The following is a 22,380-nucleotide window of genomic DNA, read 5'->3' as shown; positions in this document are numbered from 1 at the left end:
AGAAAGAGAAAGAAAGAAAGAAGAAGGAAGGAAAAGAAAGAAGGAAGGAGAGAGAGAAAGAGAGAGAGGGGGAGGGAGAAAGAGAGAAGAAAGAAAGAAAGAAAATATATACAAAGAAAAATATCATTACTAGCTCTCGAAGGAAAAACTCGAAAAGGACACTCAAAATGCATCCACAAATTAAGCAGTAATTTGACTTCTGCATTTAGAATTGCTATTAAATTAAATTTCTGATATTTTAAACTTTGGATTCACTTAAATCCTTTCTACAGCCGCACATGGTTTATGAAAACCACAGGAACAGAGCATTTCAGCTAAAGCTAGCTTTCAGGAGTCATACGAGTCTATTCGTGAGTTATATTTACATCAGTGAAGTTTATTTCTATCAAGAAAGTATCCTCAGGCTATATTTCCTGGATAATCTATAATTTCTTTTAAGTTTTATTTATTTACTTAAATAAATTTACTTAAATCGCTACACCCAACATGGGGCTCAAACTCTCGACCCCAAGATCAAGAGTCACAGGCTCTTCTGACTGAGCCAGCCAGGTGCCTCTGTAATCAGCAGTTTTCAAATTCACTTGTAAGCCAAAGCAAATCGTGACTGGACAGCATGAAACTAGTTATTTTAGAATTTTGACCATTCCCTAAAAATCTAAGTTACTATTGTTTGCAAAGTAGGTGCAACCACCTATTAAAATGCATTTGCCTGAAGCTTCTTTTCAACACAAGTCCAAATTTAACTTTCTTACACAAGTCATTCTTGGGAAGCGTTTTTTTTTGTTTTGCCTTGTTTGTTTTGAATGGCCGTGTCTGGGTGAAGCCCTGCCTGTTTTTCTGGGAGCTGCTTACCCGACACCCTATTACAGTTCCAATCCACAGTAGGTGTGTGCGGATTAAAAGCTTGCAAATGAGGCTTGCCAGCATATAATAGTAACTTAACCGTGTCCTAAATTAAAAGGTAAAAGAGAATCCCAAAGTAAATGAGGGTTGGCCGGAAACAGAGTGGGTTTTCAGTTCGGGCTTCTGCCTCCGAGGGTGCTGAAGCCTTAAGCCTTCCTTCTCCCACGTGTTAAAATCCGAACAATTCCACCCGCCTGAGCTGGTTGTTTCCCTCTGCCTGACTGTTAGAGGACAGGACTCTGCAAACACACCTCGGCTTTGTCGTCTCTGCCAGCAGGGGGCGCTCTGGGTCACCGGAAGGCTGCCCTGGGGATAAGGGACTTGCCTGGTCCTCTTTGCCTCCCGCTCTACCAGCATCACCCCAGCAATGACTTTTTCTTTTACCTTTTCAGTTCCTTATACGTCAATTTTAAAAAACAATAAGTTCTCTCAGTCCGAAAAAAGCAACGCCGGTTTGGGTTTTCCTGATCGATCCCTGGCCGTTGGCAGCAGACTCCCAGGAAACAGACTGTCAAGGTGGGACTCTGATCATGCCCGTGACTTTGGACAGAGCGCTGACCCCGCCCTCAGTCAGGTTACTTACAGGGAGGTCCCTACTGAACGAAGCAAGTGCCTCCACGGACCCAGTGCCTGGTGCGTTTGGCCACTGTCCCCGCAAAGATGTGAGGTGGCGTGGCTATTTCTGAGTGTGCTGGACGCCTATGGGAAGACAATGACCAGCTCGAGTCTTAGAGAACCAGACACCTTCAAAGGCATTTCTAGAAGAAGCTCGTAATTCTGATAGCTGTTCCACGGGACCCAGAGTTTCAGCCCAAGTCTAATTCACAGCCTTCCAAGTCCAGACTGAGAGAGTCGGGCCACTGATTGAGGAGAACTGAGACCCTGAGATTTGCAATGAGGACACCTGGGTGGACTCCAAGGAAACAGAAACTCCTACTCCTGGCCCCAGATTCTGCACCCCGAGAACGGCAACCTTTGCCCTTTATCCCTCAGCCCCAGGGGGAGAGCTGATTTCCGTGCTCTAATTTGGGGGTCCTTTGCTTTTTTTTTTTTTTAAGATTATTTATTTATTTGACAGAGAGAGATCACAAGTAGACAGAGAGGCAGACAGAGAGAGTGAGAGGGAAGCAGGCTCCCTGCTGAGCAGAGAGCCCGATGCGGGACTCGATCCCAGGACCCTGAGATCATGACCTGAGCCGAAGGGAGCAGCTTAAACCACTGAGCCACCCAGGCGCCCCGGTCCTTTGCTTTTTGACTTCTCTTAATCCCTAACATTAAAATCACATCTACTGGACACACACCCTCATGGGTATTTTGAGGAGAAGAGGAAGCGTGTAGGGCACACAATTCAGTAGCTGGCTTGCAGACGGTACTCACTGATCAAGTGTTCTCCTGCTGGTCCCAGCTTTCTCTACTGCAAAACACCACTTCTGGTGAGTGGGTCAAACTTCTCTCTACGTATTTATAATAGGAGTGTATTTTCTGTAAAGTCTGGGGATGTGTTGGCCCGGGAGCAGGGAGAGATGAGGAGACCACCCACCTTACAGAAGAAACCAGTACTCTCCCCCTGCCTGGCTTTTGCAGCAGTTCATAAATACTGAAGCCACATTAAGAAGGCTTTCTGCTCGCTGCTGAGGTCCAAGAAACACCTTCTGAAGAAGATCCTACCTGTTCTCTGCTACGGGATGTTCTTAGGACAATCTCTTCAAGGAGGCCTCAGACCGTTGGCATTGCTAAGGATTGTTCAGTTTCATAGGAATCCATGGAACTGTCAGACTGTGTTGATCCCAAGTAAGTGATGCTAATGTTGAGGGGCCATTCTAAATCATAGGACGATCACCACTAGGAGGGCAGCAAAGAAGAAACTCATGCAATCACCAAGCTTAGTAAGCACCCCTTCACTTTACTGACCTGTATATGTACCCCTGGGGTGCAGGACGCAGCAAAGTCTTCCAAATAGAATACGTTCAGGAGCTTGGCATTGTTTGTGGGAGGAAGTAAAGAGAGGTCGTCTCGGCCTCATCTCTGTGGCTGTTTCTTTTCTGGGGGCGGGGGGTGGGGATGGAATTAACATGCAGTTTAGCCTAGGACAGGTAGGTGTTCACACATACATCAGTTATGCAAAAACCCCTACATACGCTGGGTTCCATATACACAACTACACAAATAACCTTTTTTCACAAAATACGCTTTTAGCAAAGTAAGTTATAATATACTTTTTTTTTTAAAGATTTATTTATTTGACAGATAGAGATTACAAGTAGACAGAGAGGCAGGCAGAGAGAGAGGAGGAAGCAGGCTCCCAGCTAAGCAGAGAGCCCGATGCGGGGCTCGATCCCAGGACCCTGGGATCATGACCTGAGCTGAACGCAGAGGCTTTAACCCGCTGAGCCACCCAGGCGCCCCAGTTATAATATACTTTTAAGAATACAGCTTGGAGGCGGGGTGCCTGGGTGGCTCAGTGGGTTAAAGCCTCTGCCTTTGGCTCAGGTCAAGATCCCAGGGTCGGGCTCTCTGCTCAGCAGGAGGCCTGCTTCCTCCTCTCTCTCTGCCTGCCTCTCTGCCTGCTTGTGATCTCTGTCAAATGAATGGAAAAATCTTTAAAAAGAAAAAAAAAAAAAGAATACAGTTTGGGGGCACCTGGGTGGCTCAGTGGGTGAAAGCCTCTGCCTTGGGCTCAGGTCATGATCCCAGGATCCTGGGACCCCCTGCTCAGCGGGGATCCTGCTTCCATCCCACCGCCCCACCCCCGCCGCCTGCCTCTCGGCCTACTTGTGATCTCTCTCTGTCAAATAAATAAAATCTTAAAAAAGAAGAAAAAGAATACGGTTTGAATATGAAAAGTTTCTTTTTCTTTTTCTTTTCTTTTTTTTTTTTTTAAGCAGCCCAGCATGGAGCCCAATGTGAGGCTCCAACTCACAACCCTGAGATCAAGACTTGAGCTGAGATCAAGAGTCAGATGCTTAACCAACTGAGCCACCCAGCTGCTCCAGGAAAATTTCTATTAAAAACAACAACAACAACAACAAAAACCCGTCATTATTTAACATTTTAGAAATAAAACAGAGAAATGTTTAAGAAATGTTTATTAATTTTTAGAAAAGCAGCAGTAAATCCAGTATATGATAACATAAATTTTACAAAATATCCCCCACAAAATAGCAGAATGGCATTGTCTGGCTTCACAGAAATGGCTGGAGTCTCAGATCTGCTCCTACATTCAATATGTGTTCTTTTGGTTGACGTATATGAAGAAAGTGTGACCTTAATTAAGAATATTTTAACAGCTTTTCCAGATAATTGTAGACACTCTTCTTTGAAACTATACCACAACAGGACACCTGTAGTTTTTTAAAGATTGGTTGCAGTGTACAATCTGAATCCATATAAATAAATGTTTTCATGCTCTGCTACATTAAAATCCACTGGAAAAATAAAAGCCTGTAATTTATTATTTGGAATATCCTGACCCAAAGATATGAAGATATGAACTTTGAAAATAGAGCAGGGAACTCCATTTTTCATTCTGTGCCTCTAAATCCCATTGGGAATTCTGAAGTCGTGTTATGGCACCCAAGTCAAATAGATTTTATTCATCTAGTTTTCTCCAATGAAAGGAATAGAAGGAGCTGATGTTTGCACCTTGCAGAGAGTTTTTATTAAATCAAGATAGTCCTACTTAAACCCACGCAGCTCTACGGCAGGCATCGTGTGCTATAGGACTTCTAACTGAAGTACCATTTATCACTAGTTGTATGAAATGGCAATATACAATTTAGGTATTAATGTAGCATAGATTAAGTCAAATTGTTGCCATCGTGGCTTCAAGGTTACATTCATTCATGTATATAAAGAGGCTTTCCCAAAAGACTCAGTTGAGTCTTAATTTTGAATAACTTTGCAAGCCTACGAGCTGCATACTTACATACAAGTTGCAAATTCACTGTCTTTGAAAATTTAATATTTGCATTTATTTTACATTTATACGGCTTTGTTAACTTTGAGCAACATTGTTTTTTATGTTTTAAGGGTTTAGTCCCTCTGGATTGTTTTTTATTCATTTGAGACATAGCATGTGCCCGATGTGGGACTCGGTCCCAGGACGCTGGGATCCACACCTGAGCTGAAGGCAGACGCTGAACTGACGGAGCCACCCCGGTGCCCCAGTCCCTCAGGTTCAAGATGGAACATATTGGCTGAAACCAGACATTAAGTCTTTGAGGACAACTTATGTTTTCAGTTGGTGCTTATTGAAATGTTTAACAGATTAACTTGAAGACTTGGCTGTTAAGTTTAAATGAAAAAATGGTTTGAAGGAAAAATATATTGCAGTTTTGATTAAAAAATAATGGTTTCTTTATTTTTAAGTTTAGTTTATTTAATCACACATTTGTACAAAAGGGGAAATTACAAGAAAAATATTTTTCACCCTGAATCCTAAAAAGTAAGTTGTCACTTGATGACCCATTCATTCACCTGTCCACTTGGAGTGGTGTGTTTTATTTACGTAGAAGATATCCCTGGTTGTAGGTCAGGGATATCTTCTACCTACCTATAACACACCTGTCCAAGTGGGAAAATTAACATTGATACATTTCTAATACCTAACCCTCAGACTCCATGCAAATGTTTCCAGTTGTCCCAGTAATGTTGTATATTATAAAAGGCTCCAGCTCAGAATTCCATGTTACTTTGTTTTCATGTATCTTTAACTCCTTCAATCTAAAAATGGTCCTCTCTCTTTCCTATACTTACGTGACCTTGCGGCTTTTGAAGACTGTTTTTTGGCCTGTCCCTCAGTTAGGGTTTGTCTGCTGTTTCCTCATGATTAGATCCATGTGATGCCAATTTGTCAAGGATCAGGATTTGATATGTTCCCATCAGACCTTGAGCACTTCCTTGTCTTTTGGTACAAAAACACATTCCCTCTCAAATTGTCCCTTTCCTGTCAAGGCCCTGAGATTAGCCATTTGTCTGAGGGGCTCTGGTTCATATGGTGGACCGTGGCCTTTAGAAGCCAACATCTGGGCTGTGCTCACTCTTCGTAGGAAGTTGCTGCCCCAGGCCCCCCCAGTTGAGAAGGTAGGGTCAATGTTGACGTTATATCTATACCCATTTCTGTACCTACATATATCTGCATCTCTTCGCCTATAGAGAAAGAGTAAGATGTATCTACACATATTTCTGTCTCTGTGTAGGACTCTATCCCTATGTTGAGAACGATGAGGACTATTCACATCAGTACCTCCAATTCCAACCCAGTGACCAAAGGTTCGTTCCAGATCACTCTTTTTTTTTTTTTTAAATATTTTATTTATTTGACAGAAGAAATCACAACTAGGCAGAGAGGCAGGCAGAGAGAGAGGAGGAAGCAGCGGAGCAGCGAGCCCGATGTGGGGCTCGATCCCAGGACCCTGAGATCATGACCTGAGCCGAAGGCAGAGGCTTTAACCCACTGAGCCACCCAGGCGCCCCCAGATCACTCTTTTTCAATGTTTGCTGTGCTCTTCTCCAGCAGTGAGATACCTGGGTCCTATGATCATTTGTGCATTTTGGTACTTGGTTCATTCGCCTGTGGTAACCGAGCTCCCATCGCTGCTCTGCCACACCCCACGTGATGCCCTCCTCATCATCCTCAGGCTCTGATACTTCATGCTGGGTCACTGCCCTAGCCCGGGAAGTCCTCTTTACCCCACTAGGACTTGGACTCCCCGTTCTCACCCTGTTGGGGCTCTGACTCTCCATGTCATAAGCCCCCTCCCTGCTCTGTGTGCTTATCTTACTCACTTCCTTGGGCTCCGCCATCCTGCACCAAGCTGCGCTCCACTGCGTGGACCCTCTGCTTTGCCCACCCAAGCTCTTCCACCCATTCCAGGTCATGGGGCTCCACAGCTCCCCCTTGGCTCTCCCTGGTGTAGAGACCTGTCTTGTTCTCACCTTAAGGACCAACCTGCTTATGAAAGGAGGAGAAGAGGAAAAGCCCAAGTAATTCCTAGATGTGGGTTGTAAAGAATATATTTGCTGAATGTTGTTGGACTCCAGAGAAGAGCTGACTGGAGACAATATTTCCACAGTCTCCAATGCTGATTCCAGATTCTCCGTGTGTGGGGGAGACAGTTCTATTTACTCTCAAGTCCCACATAAGGCTTTGCTTTGGACTTAACAATTTCTGCTAGAATTTGGATGGAGACAAGATGCCATTTGTTGAGGTAAAGAGGAAAAAAATCAAGAAGATTTCCCTCTTAAATCTCATCTCATTTTCCTTCTTCCTTCATTCTTCAGAATAAAATTGCTGTGCAGCTTGACCCCAGAGCTCTACCTTACCCATGATCTCTTGAGTCTTCAAGACTTGTCCTCTCACTTAGAGTTAATGAATGGAAGTCACCAAATGGGTCTGAGCAGGAAAAAGGCAGAAGATTGTGAGGCAAATGTTTCATTTCGAATTACTGAATGGAAAAAAGGCATGACCATGTTGCCCATCTGAAGGTTTTTCTAGGGCGAGTGGTTTAAAGCAGACACTGGATGCATCAGAGAAATTGTTTCATAGTTGGGGTGCTAAATGATAGGCTAGTTCATCGGTTAAGAAATTATTTACACCATTTACACAAATTTGCCTCAGTTTCGCTCCCTGCCTTACCGCGATCACCGTCGTTAATCAATAATTACTCCATTTTATATTAAGTCTAAGTATGATGTAATAACACATAATGCCTATCAGAAATAGCCTGCTTCTTCCATGTAAGAAAAAAATGTACATTATGCAAAGTTCTGTTCCCTATTTAGAGGCAGGACTATTAAGTAAATATTTGGGCACTTGAGAAACACTTTCAGGGCTGTTGAAATACCACAGAAGCTACTATGTAACCGTATTTTGATTTTCAACAGATGGCCTGGAGCTCCAAGCCTGGATGCTTCTCTGGTGGGATCAGTGTTGGCGTCACCCACATGGAGTGACCACGGTCAGAGCCACTGAGGGCACAGCAGGGTGACAAGATTGAGGAAGGGGGATGCAGACAGCCATGCAGGAGGCAGGCAGGGGTTCTTGGAAAGGGAGAAGGGAGCCCAAGGGAAACAAGGAAGGAGAGGAGGAGAAAAGCAAGAGAGAAGGCATGTGGCATGGTTACTGTAAATTGAGACCGTGACCGAAGTCTCAGGAAATAGAGATAGGAAATAGAGAACAAATGTTCTAGAAAACACCAGAAGATACCTCACACACAACAGTTCGAAGACATGGTGATATTTTATTGCCTAAGTTTTACATTTCTAAATTGAGAGAAAAAGCTCTCTGACCTATGACCCATGGTCAAAGTCTCAGGGACTGGGGCTTTGGTTGGTTTTCAGGGCCACATCCCAGACCTCCCACTCACTCAGGGAGCATCTTCTTGTGAAGGGGATACAAAAGGCAACTCTGGTTTTTTGCATTTTCATCTGTGGATGCATCAACTTACACAAGGGGGAGGGAACCCGAGATCACAGGGCGCTGGGCTTATACAATGTATTTAAAGTTTTTTTTTTTTGTTTTTTTTTAACCAGCATGGTGCTTCATCTTTACATCCCTCTGAGGTAGATCAGAGATCTGTCGTTTTTTACCCCCATTCTACAAAAGCAGAACCCAAATGAAAACCGAATTACATCAAACATACACAAAGTCCAGAGTGGGATGATTTGCCTTGGCCATCCTGATTTAGTCCAGGGTAAGAGAACTCAGCCAGTTCCTGACGTGGTAACCGATGAATGTGTTTAAAGTTGTCCCCATCACAAGCAGGTTCAACTTGGCCAAATAAAACCATGTTTCCAACTTCGTCCCCTGAGTGCAGAGAGGAAGAGTGTGGTCTGGTTAGCCTTTTTGTTCTCTTTCTCTTTATTTGACCACCTCCCTTTATGCTGAAGTTCAGTCCCTCACGGCTACCGTCTGTCGACATCCTTACGTTTGCTCATAAACTTGGGCCGGGTGAGTGTCCGGCCCACAGGAGGGGATGCGGTCTCCGGCTTCAGGAAGGTTCCTTCCTGTCCTTCTGGCCTCCATAACCCGAAGGGCACTTCACGGATCCTGCGATCCTGGTTCTTTTAGGGACACTCTAAACTTCAGTGGCCTGTAAGGTGTGGCACAATGTGATAGGCTCTGTGGGAAGAAAGAAATGGGCAGAAGACCCATAGTCTGGTCCTTAAGGCCTGTCACATGGCTCCTACAATGATCTGTTCCTTCTTAAAATGTTGCTGCCTTGGCTTCTCTAGGTCCTCGTGAGTATTATTTTTCTGGTTTCTCTTTCTTTGCCCTGTTGTGTTATTGGCTCATGACCCTTTTAAATCTTGAACTCCATAAGCCCCAGAGCATTGCAAGTCTGTTTCCCTCGGCCAAGCATCTAATACTCCGCTGGCTTTCCCGACAGAATAAGCAAGGCTTTCTGAGGTACATTTGTTTTCACAGGGCACCCCGAGTCCATTCTGTGGCTTCATCTGTGGCAGCATCCTCGGGAATCACGGAGTTTCGGGGCCAAACATGACACAGCCTGGGAAGACCAGGAAGGACGGGGAGGAGCGAACGGGACTGACATAGGAATAACGACCCATGTGGGTCTGCAGACTCACAAAGCCCTGGGAGACCCAAGTGGGAGCGAAATCCAACCACGCAGGCTGGAAGGGCACCCGTTACACGTTCCTCCGTAGCCATGCCATCAGCCTGGCCCTGCGCATCTTGTTTTCCAGATTTTTGTTCTTTATCGTCTGTAATTTGGCGTGGACCGTGAGCCTCTGGTGCTCTTCCAACATGTTGCCGAAAAACTGCTTTAGCTGCAAGCACCAAGGGATGGCAGGTCAGTGCAAACTCGTGTCTCGTTGAGACAGAATAAGGCAAACGCTCCCCCTTCATGTGGAGGAGCGATGGGATTTTTGCAAATGGCGCGCGCAGGGTGGCCGGGGTGGGAAGGAAGGTGCGGCCTCCAGACTGTGGGTTCCTGCGGGAGGCCCCACCTGAGAACGGGGAATGAAGACCACACCTACCCTGAAGAATCAGGGGTAGACCAGAAGCCCTTTGAAGAGGGAGCTTCATCTCTTTGCTCCCTGCACTACACCCCGGAGCCCAGAGCAGGTGCTCGGTAACAACCCACCGAGTGCATCCTGGATGTTACACCAGGTGTGTGGACGGACACACAGGGAGGTCTTCTCTTATCTCCAGAGAAATCCTGCAACTTCCAGATCTCAAAACTGGCACCTGATATCCAGGCTTTCACAAGTGTTATTGTTTATTTAAGAAAACTTAGAGACTGGGCTTGTCCACTGGCCAGATGCCATCACTGACTCAGCTCTAGCATTTAGTTACAGGAACATCTGCCAGACCCCAGTGTGCTCATAAGTCATATTGCACAAAGTCCATTTCTGTGTCACTGGATTCAAACTTATTTTTCTTTCAAATTTTTATTCCAGTTCTCGTTTGTTAACACATCATGTAATAGTGATTTTGGGGGTAGAATTTAGTGATTCATCACTTATATGTAACACCTTGGACTCATCACGAGTGCTATCCCCCACCTAGCCCATCCCCCACCCACTCGCCTCCCTCCATCAACCCTGTTTGTTGTCTATCGTTAACCGTCTCTTATGGTTTACTTCCCTCTCTCCTCTTTTTCTTTCCCCTTGTCATATGTTCATCTGTTTTCTTTCTTAAATTACACATATGCAGGAAATCACGTGGTACTAGTCTTTCTTTCTCTGCCTGACTTCTTTTGCTTAGCCGCGTACTCCCTAGCTCCAACCATGCTGTTGCAAAAGGCAAGATTTCACTCTTTTTGATGGCTGAGTAATATTCCAGTGTGTATCTATAGAGACCACATCTTCTTTATCCATTCATCAGTCCATGGGCATCTGGGCTCTTTCCATAGTTTGGCTTTGGTTGATAATGCTGCTATAAACAGCAGGGGGCGTGTACCCCTTAGAATCTGTATTTTGTATCCTTTGGGCAAATATCCGGTAGCACAATCGGTGGGATACAGGGCAGTGCTATACTTGACATTTTGAGGAAACTCCATACTGTGTTCCTGCATTGGAACTTAGAACATATGAGATGATGGTGTATCTACACCAGCTCACACATGTCACTTAAACCCTAATGTACTTGAAATTGAGGAGTAATAGGGCCGTTCAGCCTAATTACCACACAAAAGAAAAGTAAGTTCCTTTTTCCTTTCTTTTCTTTTTTTTTTTTTTTTTGACATTTTCTTTATTTATTTGAGAGAGAGAGAGAGAGAGAGAGATCATGAGCAGGGGAAAAGGGTGGGGAGAGAAGCAGACTCCCCAACTGAACAGGGAGCCCGATGTGGAACTCGATCCCAGGACCCTGGGATCATGACTGAGCTGAGGGCAGCCGCTTAACCGACAGAGTCACCCATGTACCCAAAAAGTAAATTTTGAGCAAAAAGTAGACTAAGGGACCAGAAACAAGCCTCCTACCCTCTCCCACAGCTGCCCACAGCCCTGGACTACCTGTAATGTGGGGGAGGGGAGTAGGTGTTTGTGGGATTTTCGGTAGGGCTTCATGCATGCTGGGAGCATGACGCCAGACTCTCTCTGGTGGAGTACAAAGACCAGAACAAGAGATGCGGAGAGTGTATAGACCCTGCACTGTTCTAGAAGGAGAAGGCAGGCATGCAACTTCTCATTCCCGTTTTAGTCATTGTTTTCGAGATGATCCCATCAACAGACAGATGATAGCGGGACTATAATCTATAGGTGATTAACATGCTTTGACAAGAATATTCATGGCAGCTAATTTCCTTGTTTTGAAAATGGCAAAATTTCACCATGCCTCAATGTCTGTTTGCATTTTTTTTTCTAAAGAAACTCCGTGACTCTAGAGTTTTGGAACTCTGAGGACTGCTAAATTTCTATGCACTTTTTTCATTCATGAAATGACAACAACAAAAAAATTCCCTGGGTTCTGTAGACACAAAGATCCTTTAGAAGATGTTGGCACAAACTCAGCCTTCTTTCCGGAGCCTTCCTTCTAGCGTGTCTGGCTGTGTCCTTCCCTCTGCTTTCCAGGGAATCCCTTTAATCCCCGAGGCAGCTCAGCCTCAGGCAGGCCAAAACCCACACAAAACAGAATTCCTTTAGGAATTCGTGATTCTTCCTCTGATAACAACAACTGCATACTCCTGGATGGCTTAGTCAGTTAAGTGTCTGCGTTTGGCTCAGGTTGTGATCCTGGGATTGAGTCTCACATCAGGCTCCTTGCCCAGCGGGGAGTCTGCTTCTCCCTCTGCCTGCCACTCCCCCTGCTTGTGCTCTCTCTCTCTGACAAACAAATAAACAATAATGGCAAAAAAAAAAAAAATACAATTACATGGCTGACTGCTTCTTTTTTTTTTTCTTGGCTCATGATCAAATTTCAGGTCTTTATGACATACATGTTTATTGGTTTATTTGCTAGGACAGGGTAGCTGATTTTTCTTTTTTTTTTTTTTTTGGCCTTTAAACCAGGTTGCTGTGTGGAGTGGACCTGGCAAGCTCCTATTCCATCTCCCTGCTCCAGAAATCCATTTAATATCTTATCCTTGGATAGAGGATACATCCTATATTAACCTGATAAGAACCGATACTCCCCTTGATCTCAGCCAAAAGGCCAAGAAGCGACTGACTTTTCCTTTCTTATTTATACAGGTCCTTTCTGTTTGTATTAAAATAGTTCTGGGCCATGATATTTAATTTGCGCTCAGACATTTTTTTCAAAACAATTTCCCGAACTCTACTGAGATGAAACTGACGGACAATAAACTGTATTCACTTAAAATGTGACAAGGGAATGAGTGGTGATCATCGCATATGCCCGTAAAACAGAGCTGGGGTCAAGGTACAGGGAAGTACATTTCCATCATCTACATATTCCTTCAGGCCCTTTCCAATCCAGCTCTCCAAGTCCCTCCCAGGCAATCCCTGATCTTCTTTTTTTTTCCTGAGAGATTATATTGCATTTCCTAGAATGTGTCTGTTTTGTTTTTTTTTTTTTTAACTCAGCATAATCATCTTGAGATGTATTCATGTTGTTACAAAAACTTATTCTTTTTTTTTTTTTAATTGCAGGATAATAGGATAACCTGGTGTGGATGTATTATGTTCTCCTTATCTATTCACCTATCGCTGAGTGTTTGCGCCGCTTCCAGTTTTTGGCTGATGTGAATAACGTGAATAATGCTGCCATGAACATTCATGTAACAAGTCTTTGTGTGGATATGGGTTTTAGTTCCTCTTGAGTAAAAACCCAAAGATGGAATTGTAAGGTCATATGTGTGTAAGTAACACTTTAAAGAAGGCCTGTTTTCCATAGTTGTACCATGTTAAGTTCTCACCAGCAGAAAAAGAGAGCTCCAATTGCTTCACATCTTTGCTGGTGTTTCATATCATAAGTCTTTCTAATTTCACCTGTACTACTAGATGTGTAGAGGTTGTATTAATAGATTACCCTTGTTTTAGTGTGTGTGTGTGTGTGTGTGTGTGTGTGTGTGTGTATTTGAAGGGTATTTGCTTTGGCCCCTAAGTTTACTTTCTGGTTACAGGATCCCCTCTTCTTTCTGGAACTACTCCTCCCCGAATCCTGTGGCTGTGGGTTCCAAATGGAGGCACACGACCCAGGCTGAGCCACTGGAATATTTCATTCTGCACCCCCCACTCCCACCGTGACTGGTGCATATGGACCCAAGTAGGACCGACTAGAGTCATTCTGTGGGGTTAGAACTTGAAGCTGGGGGCGGGAGGCGGGGGAAGATGATGGGCAGGGACTCCTCCTCCTACAACTAAGAGGACTAAGGATGACAGAAGCCTGGAGCTACGTTTACCTCCTGTGGAGAAAGTCCACCTAAGTAAGAAGAAATTCAGGCCAGGAGGGAGCAGAGCCCCAAAATGACAAGTGAGGGGCGGTTGTCTGGCTCAGTCAGTAGAGCGTGTGACTCTTGATCTTGGGTTTGTGAGTTCAAGCCCTACATTGGGTGAAGAGATTACTTGAAAAATAAAATCTTCAAAAAAGAAAAAGAAATAGCCAGGTCTCTTCTAGGTTCTAGAACACAGGTCTGACTCAAATGTGGTCTCCCTCCTCAGGGAGCTCCTTAGAAGTCTCAGGGAGCAGACATATTTATACCCTAATTAGAGTATAGTGTGGTTAGTGCTATGATACAGGTACTCATAAGATAACTGAAGAGGGGTGGTTGGGTTTTGGACACTGGGGAGGGTATGTGCTATGGTGAGTGCTGTGAAGTGTGTAAGCCTGACAATTCACAGGGGCAAATAATACATTATATGTTAATAAAAATAATTAATGAAGAAAGAGTTTTACAAATATGAAAAACAAGCAAAAAAACCAAAATCACTGAAGAGCACGCAGGAGGAGGGGGTATAAATCAGTTAACTGAAAAATTCCTAGACCAGGTGGTTGGAGCAGGGTCTTAAAGGATAACTAGGAATGATGCAGCCAAAGACAGGCACGGTGAAGTCACCCAGAGCAGAAGGTAGAGTGTTTCCAAAACCCGGAAAATATGAAACAACATGATAATTTAAGAAAATCTAGAGGCAAAGTGTTGGGGAGCGTCTGACACTCATTCTCCTACACTCGGTGGTGAGGTGGGCAAAAAATGAAGCCAGAAAGGCAGGCAGGGGCCAGGTTATTATGAAAAGAGTGAAAATCTCTTCTCAGCACTGTGATGAGTTCTGGAAGCTTCCACAGTGGGGCAAGGACTGGCGGCTCTATGAGGTGCAGGGAGGAGCTGCCCCGGGCAGACAGTCCTCACCAGAGTTCACGGCAAATCCAGGGAGGTGAGGAAGGATGGAATCCAACCCTCTAGGAGCAAGAATGGTCTCTATTTCAGGAGCAAGATGGAATTAAAAACCATTTCCTGCACACAGTGAAAATCACCCCAACAGGAGCACCCAGTATCATCATTCAAATAAGCCTGTTGCTTTCCATTTTAGCAACTCCCAATTACATGAACAATGGCTTCTAAATTATCATTATAATTCAAAATACCTACAGTACTCACCTCTGTTATCTGCAAGTCTGTACTGATGGTTCTCCCTATTATATTCATGAGCGTAATCAGTGATTGCGTTCCATACCTGCAAGGCAACAAGATGCTAGTCAGAGGTGGAAAATGGTGTGCAAGATAAAGCAGTGTTTTTTTGGGCGGGTAATATGCTAAGTGCACAGCCCGTGTTGATTCCTACCTCCCAAATCGAAGCCAAAATACATATGAATTAGTTTAGCTTCATCATTTAATAAGGTATCTATTACACAGAAGATTTTATCAGCACTCAGTGAATAAAATACGGGTAAATATTGATTTGTGTCCATAGAGTTCTGAAAGCTTTCTTTAAATATGAAAAGCTTCTCTTCAAAACTGCAACTGTTTTTATCTTTTTGAATGAGGTGGTTCAAACAGAGGTCACGTACCTCAAATTAAGACAACTTACAAGGGGTAAGTAAATATGGAAATTAAGCCCCTTAAAAAATAGTAATTAATATGGGATCAGTTTCAGAAACTCTGGCCAACCTACCCTGAGAACTTATTTAAAATTTTGTATTTGTATATGCTTTTTTGAAGAGAGGATCCATGTCCTTGAAGATTCTCAACATGTTGGTGATCATGGAAGGGCCAAGTACGCCAGCTCTACTTTCCCTCAAACACCTACCGTGATTGAAACCTCTCCTCTAGTTTCACGCCCTTGAATGTCCAACAAGGATCATGCAGGAACAAAACAACAAAACAAAACAACAACAGAACAAAACAAAACAACAACCACCAAAACAAAAACATAAGAAATATTGTTGTGGAAAAACAACAGATACATACCCGCCCGAAGCCTTGCTGTGGTTAAAAAGGTAAATAAAGACTTTGGGATGCATTAAAGAAGAAAGAAAATTAAAATAGAGTTAATGTTTTGGACTGAACAAGAAAGGGTTGCCATTCTGTTCTACCGATAATAGATAGTTAATACACACAATTGATTGACTTCAAAAACATACACTTGAAATTAAAAATTGTAACAGTTGATGTTGGCATAACACCTAGAGGTAAGAGAAAACGGTGTTTTTGGTCTTCTTTAAGTTCTCCACAGTAACTTAAGCTGTGTCTCCTTGAGCAAAGGGAAGGATGAGACAGTTTCCATATAAACACTGCTGTTTCCATAGGCAGAGAGGACATACTTCTTAGCTCTCCATTTTTATTAGCCACGTACTAAAAGCCTGTGGGGTGACTCAGGAAATCTGGCAAAATTTGGAAAGAGAGAAAGAAAGAAAGGAAGGAAGGAAGGAAGAAGGGAGGGAGGGAAGGAAGGAGAAAGGGGAAAGGGAAAGGGAAAGAAAGGAAAGAAAACTATTTAGGGCCCTAAATGTGTGATTTGCTACCAGACGGATGGAGGAGGAAGACTACTCAGAGAGGCAGGGCTGGGTTTGAAATGACCTTGGGCAATTTGTAAAGAATGGACTAAGATATAGTAAGAAGAAAAGAAGAATCGTTCTGGAGAGGAAAGGGGATGCTGTGTGTTGAAGCACCTATCAGGATCCCTGGCACACTTCATCCCTTCCTGTTCTTGCAAATTGCAATTAGAGGGATTTAAGATTTTATTTATTCATTTGAGAGAGAGAGAGAGAGAGAGAGAGAGAGAAAGCACGCAGGGGGTGGGGGAGAGGCAGAGGAAGAAGCAGGCTCCCCAATGAACAGAGAGCCCAATGCAGGGCTCAATCCCAGGACCCTAGGATCATGACCTGAGCAGAAGGCAGATGCTTAACCAATGGAGCCACCCAGACGCCCCAAGAAGAGGTATTTTTGACACAGAGGAGATTTGTCCCTCTTGTTGAGAGAGCGATCTCTGAAATACTACTGCACAAAAATAGACACATTTCAAATAGTTTATCTGCCAGTGGTCAGATACATGCTAATTCATACAAAGACCAGAGCCAACCTGTGTCAGTAGAGTTACTGTTTTAAAAATCTTGTAACATTCCATGCCAGTGTGGTTACAGGGATTTGGGCCACTCTCCTCTGGCTCACGTTCTGTCTCTCTCCTCTCTCAAATTTCCCCTCCCTTGAGATCCCTTTCCCTGCCACGTCTTTTTTCCTGGGACAAGTGTAGCCACTAGGCAAGTACAGGGCCAAGGCATCCAGCCCGATCTAGGGACAGGTGATGGGCACCGGCCTTTTTGAGCTTGGGTGCACCTCTCCGTAACACCTGACTTCTCTCTGCTCGTGTTCCCATTTCTCTGTTCAGCTATGTGCTCCCCATTAGGAAACCCAACAGAGAGGAAGCGGGAATGTGTGCAAGTTTTCATGCTTAGCACTCTTGCCAGTGTAACAACATCTGCAGAAGAAATCAATGGTTTGGAGAAGGGGAAGGGGGTAAGATTCCTTTTGGGTCAGTTGAGTTTGAAAATGATCATACTTTATTCTATACTCAGGTAAAGCTGGATTTTCCTGGAGACTGTGAAGCCTACATGGTTTTAAGAAAACCAGAAGCATGGGATGCCTGGGTGGCTCAGCCGGTTGGGCATCTGCCTTCAGCTCAGCATCAGCTTCATGATCCCGGGGTCATGGGATCGAATCCTGTGCCTGCTGCTCCCCTTGCTTATGCTCTCTCTGACACATAAATAAATAAATAAAATCTTTGGGGGAAAAAAGCCAAAAGCACCTGACCAGAGGATAGGACACAAACACCATTTCTACCGTCCACAGTAACAACTCATACAAGACCAATGCTTCCTCTCTATCCCCACATTCTTCCATGAGACCCATCCACAGCTATGAGGCCAGACACATCTTTCCCTCAATTGCAAGATGTCTTTGAGCTCAATGGAGTTTCCCTCCCTGGGATCGGGACTCAAAAGATCATCTTTGGCCCAACAAGGACCTTAAATACTCCACGGCGACCAGTGCAATGCTCCGGGCATGGGAGTGAGGGACAGGACCAAACCGAAGTTGTTTGCCTCCATACAAGTATTCCCAACCACAGTTTCAGATCAGGCTTCCTGGGAAGAAGGCGGAGCCTGGGTGAGGAGAGCAGATGTTCTTGCACTGTTGAGGGCCAGCGTCTACGGCTCAAACACTTGACCAGCCCCGTCCCCCCTGTTCCAGAGCCCCAAGTTCCAGCCACCTCCTGTAACTGGTCTCAAGTCAGACACTCAGTCCTCCCCCACCCTCCAGCCCTGGCACTTCCTAGCACCCTCATGGATGCAGAAGCTCATTTTTCCCCACTGCTTGTTCAAATCCCACTCAAGTCCCAGTCTTCTCTTTGGGTTCCCTACACCTTCTCCAGCTCTTCTCTTATCGAATTTATCAGATAGCACACCTTCATTGCTTTATATCCCTGACGAGAGCTTAAACTACCTGGATCTTGGCATGGAAAGACGAGCACTTTTTATAGGTGAAAGAACCTTGGGATTAATCAAATACACTACCTCTCAGCTTATACGAAGGGAAACCAAGGACGATGTGTTCGCTAACAGGAAAACAACAAACAGCTGTTCTAGTTACGTTCCAGATGGGAGTATTGGAGAATTTGGTTTCTCATCTGCTTCTCTCCCAGGACAACTGATCTCCTGGCAAAATGACCCTCTGCTTCCATGACACAGATGGTAAGTAGCAGGATTACAGCCCTAACGGGCAGGAAAAAGCATATGGAAAACTTTATAGATTTCCTTCTGTGGGGCTTCTTGGGGTCTTTACAATGCTAGCATATACCGTGAATTTGCAAAAAGTGGAGGTTAACACAGACTGTTCCCAAACTGATGGGACTACTGTCTTTCTTGTTCCTAGAAAGCTTATCAGCATGTTTTATGAATGAGGCTCAGTGGAACATACAAGAACAACATGAATTTCATAGCTAACTTGCTAGTAATCAGTCACATTTCAGGAAGTTCAGAATGCCTTTCTCACATAATTAATGTAAAATTTAATTTGTCAGAGCCATTTGTGTTTTTATCCTTTATGTTATCTTTATTAATATATGAAGACTGATAACATGCTAGTCTTCACGTCAAATATAACTGTTCAAATAAGTGATGATTTAAACGTTCTGATTTAAAAGCACTTTTTTTTGGCATTGTAAAGGAGTTCAATAAACATTTACAAAAGAAAAACATTTGTTCTGTAAGAGAGCCCTATTCATATATATATATATTTTTTTAGAGATGGGTGTGGGTACATGGTGGGAGAGAGAGAGAGAGGGAGGGGGAGGGAGAAAGAGAAAATCATAAGCAGGCTCCACCTCCAGCAGGGAGCCCTACAAGGGGCTTGATCTTATGACCCTGAGACCATGATCTGAGCCAAAACCAAGAGTGGGAATGCTTCACCAATGGAGCCACCCAGGAACAACCCCCCCACATTCTCATTCTTACACATTTGTATTCTAAATATACGTTCTGTTCCAAAAGGATAAACTTATTTACAAAATGTATCTCTCCAGGTTACAGGTGTTTGGACCTGATAACAGATCCTTTCTATCTGCTAACTCTAGGATATGTGAGTACTTGTAGGACGTATTATTCTAGACTTTCCGGAATGTAGGATTAAGTCATGCTCTGGAAAGACCAGCCATCAAAGAAAGGCATGCTGTTGGATTTTTACATGTCCATGTATATTTCACCCAACAGGGGGCTATGAAGCAAGCAGATTTAATCTTAAAAGGTGAGAGATATGGCCAGTTCAAGAATATGGAACCCAGATATGTGAAATGTATCTGACAGGTAAGACACAAGCAACAGCCAGGCGGACGTAGTCATGAACACTGCTGTCTCTTGAAACACGGTGGTCTGCCTCAGAACATAAGTGAGTGGTTGGTGTGCACCCATGCCAATAAAACATGACTTGCTCTACTCGATGTCTCTGATGACAAACTTCTTAATGGGCACAGTGGGGAAACTGAGGTAGGTATAATCCCAGGCAAACTCATTTTCATACAGAAAACTGAAACTGAGGGTAAGTGACCTTCTCTTCCACAGATGAGATGAAATGCAAGAAATAGCATCACTTCTCTGGTCAAGGCAAAGGACTTTTGTGAACTAGCCCAACTAAGGCTAGCATAGAACCAATGACCTGTATGAAAGAGAGGTCTCGCATTTCCTTCTTACCTTTCACTCACAGCTTGCCAATTGTTGACCAAAAAGTCCTTTGCAATGTACCGGCCCACTTCAGATGCCGCCACCACTTCAATGACATTTGTCTCATTAAAAGCAAAAGGCGACGCAGTAATGGCATACTCCATGTACCTGCAAGGAAGCATTTGCAGAAAATAAATGTGCAGGGATGCCTGGGTGGCTCATTCGGTTAAGTGTCTGCCCCGGGCTTAGGTCATGATCCTAGGGTCCTGGGATCAAGTCCCACATTGGGCTCCTTGCTCCACAGGGAGCCTGCTTCTCTCTCTGCCTCACTGTACTCTATCTTTCTGACAAATAAATAAATAAATAAATAAAATCTTTAAAAGAAGAAGATAAATGTGCAAACACTATCCAACAGAAAGAGTGAATTTCCACAAGTGGACCTAAAATTCTATTATGGTGTTAACTCAGTAGGGCACAAACAGGTATTCTCTGAGTTCCTATGGTTCATTAATTGCATTCCTCCACCAGAACTTCCAAGATCAGTTGACCGTAATCACCTGTTAAGTATCCTTGGGTCTTTACTGCAGCTCATTGCATAAGCGAGTTGAATCCTTTCCTCTTCCTTTGTTTTATTAGCGTACATATTCAGCAGGAAGTCCCATTCTTCCTCACTTCCCAAGGCAATGCCATAACATAAGATGACGCTTTTAATCGGAGAAGGTATTCTGTGAGGTAGAACATGCAACGATATTTCTCATAGTCATTACGTTATATATTTACTTAGGGTGTTCTACTTTTAGAAGGATGGATCCAGAAAAAAATGTTGAGATCTCAGGTACAAAGATCAAAAGTAGGGCTCGAGAAAGTCAACTGAGGAAATTGTCATGAGCGTTAATATTGCGCGAAAGAACATCAGATTAGTTTAGAAGCTAAGGAGTTCTAAGAAAGAAGGAAATGATCATAGTTCAATCAATGTACGCTGATAATTCAGCTTCGGTGCATATCTTTTTTTTTTTTTTTGAAGTAATTTCCATACCCAACATGGGGCTCGAACTCACAACCTTGAGATCAAGAGTCAGATGCTCTACCAAGGGAGCCAGCCTGGAATGCATCATCTCAGGTGTTACGATCACATTTCCTAAGAGTCCACCTGAGGTAATGCATTAAAGGTAATAGAATAAAACCAGAAAGACAGTCCTCGTGACAGCTCTCCATGGGAATACAAACTCGTAGAGAATGAGCTCCTTGGACACACTTACATATACATCACAGTAGCCAATCATCAAAGAACAACCGAAATAAGACCCCAGACACACGCAGCTGCTTCTTAGGGGATGTACTGACTAGGAGCAGCCCAGGGTACAACTCACTGCATAAATTCGAATCTATTGTCCTGTGCAGACCTACCGTAGGCAATGCCAAAAAAGGGGGTGGGGCGGGGCTATTTGAAAACAAATAGGAGACAGACTACCCAAGAGAAAATAAAACCATCACTCCCAGAAGGAGAACATCAAAAAGGTAGAGAAATTATTGCTGTTGAAATAGGACAGAACTGGGATGCCTGGGTGGGTCAGTGGGTTAAGCCTCTGCCTTCGGCTCAGGTCATGATCTCAGGGTCCTGGGATCGAGTCCTGCATTGGGCTCTCTGCTCGGCAGGGAGCCTGCTTCCCCATCTCTCTCTGCCTGCCTCTGCCTACTTGTGATCTCTGTCTGTCAAATAAATAAATAAAATCTTAAAAAAAAAAAAAGAAATAGGACAGAACCAAGGGCAATCCAATGTGCGTCTTACTCATTCTCTGGCTGGTTCACCCAGTTTTTGAAGAGTTCTCTTGACAGCTGAAGACAGTCTTCAAGGCCCAACCAGCACGCCGTTTCAAAAAGTTTTTCCAGGGCTACTCTTAAAGGAAAGCACAAAGAAAAACATTTTGTTTTGCTACGTTTACTGCACTTATTTTTTTCCCTTTCTCCAACTGCGTGTGTTTCGTGAGAGGATGGGTTTATTTTAAAAATCTCCTTCCAATAACATCGGGTTTGTGAAAAAAAAACTAGCTTTTGTGGATGGCAGACTTATTTAAGGCTCAGAGAAATATTTGCTGAGAGGCTCTCAGGCACCAAATAAACTCCAAAGACTGGTATTTTTTTGAAAGTCGGAAATAAATTATTGCCATCCTCCATCTCCCTCAAACACACGCAGCACTATACACAGTCCGCATCTGCTATCAATTTATTTTTCCTCCCTTTTTACAATAATTGCCTTATGAATAGAAAGAAAAAAGACTTGAGAGCATTTGATCTAATACCCTGAAGAATGAAGTTCTTTCTCTATACACGGAAAGGAGAGAGAAGGGTTTCTTTTCTTTCCACAACGTGCTTTCCCTCGCTAGAACTTTTGTTTCTTCCTCTGC

General features: G+C 43.8%; 1 protein-coding gene and 1 pseudogene across 1 annotated transcript in view; both read right to left on the bottom strand.

Moving 5' to 3' along the window:
• Positions 1–9,013: 9,013 nt before the first annotated feature.
• Positions 9,014–22,380, bottom strand: part of LVRN (laeverin) — a 64,238-nt gene continuing 50,871 nt past the window's right edge. Inside the window, exons 16-20 of the mRNA XM_046000607.1 lie at positions 21,765–21,872; positions 20,533–20,700; positions 20,006–20,143; positions 14,925–15,000; positions 9,014–9,693 (exon numbers count right to left, since the gene is read on the bottom strand). Coding sequence (XP_045856563.1) covers positions 9,553–9,693; positions 14,925–15,000; positions 20,006–20,143; positions 20,533–20,700; positions 21,765–21,872 — 631 coding nt within the window. The 3' untranslated portion in view covers positions 9,014–9,552. The remainder of the gene's footprint in view (positions 9,694–14,924; positions 15,001–20,005; positions 20,144–20,532; positions 20,701–21,764; positions 21,873–22,380) is intronic.
• Positions 12,375–12,532, bottom strand: LOC123939381 (annotated as a pseudogene).

This window comes from Meles meles, chromosome 3 (genome assembly GCF_922984935.1).
Source record: "Meles meles chromosome 3, mMelMel3.1 paternal haplotype, whole genome shotgun sequence".
NCBI classification, from domain to species: domain Eukaryota; kingdom Metazoa; phylum Chordata; class Mammalia; order Carnivora; family Mustelidae; genus Meles; species Meles meles.
Note: the sequence above shows the minus strand (reverse complement) of the source record. Positions and strands in the feature narration are given on the sequence as shown.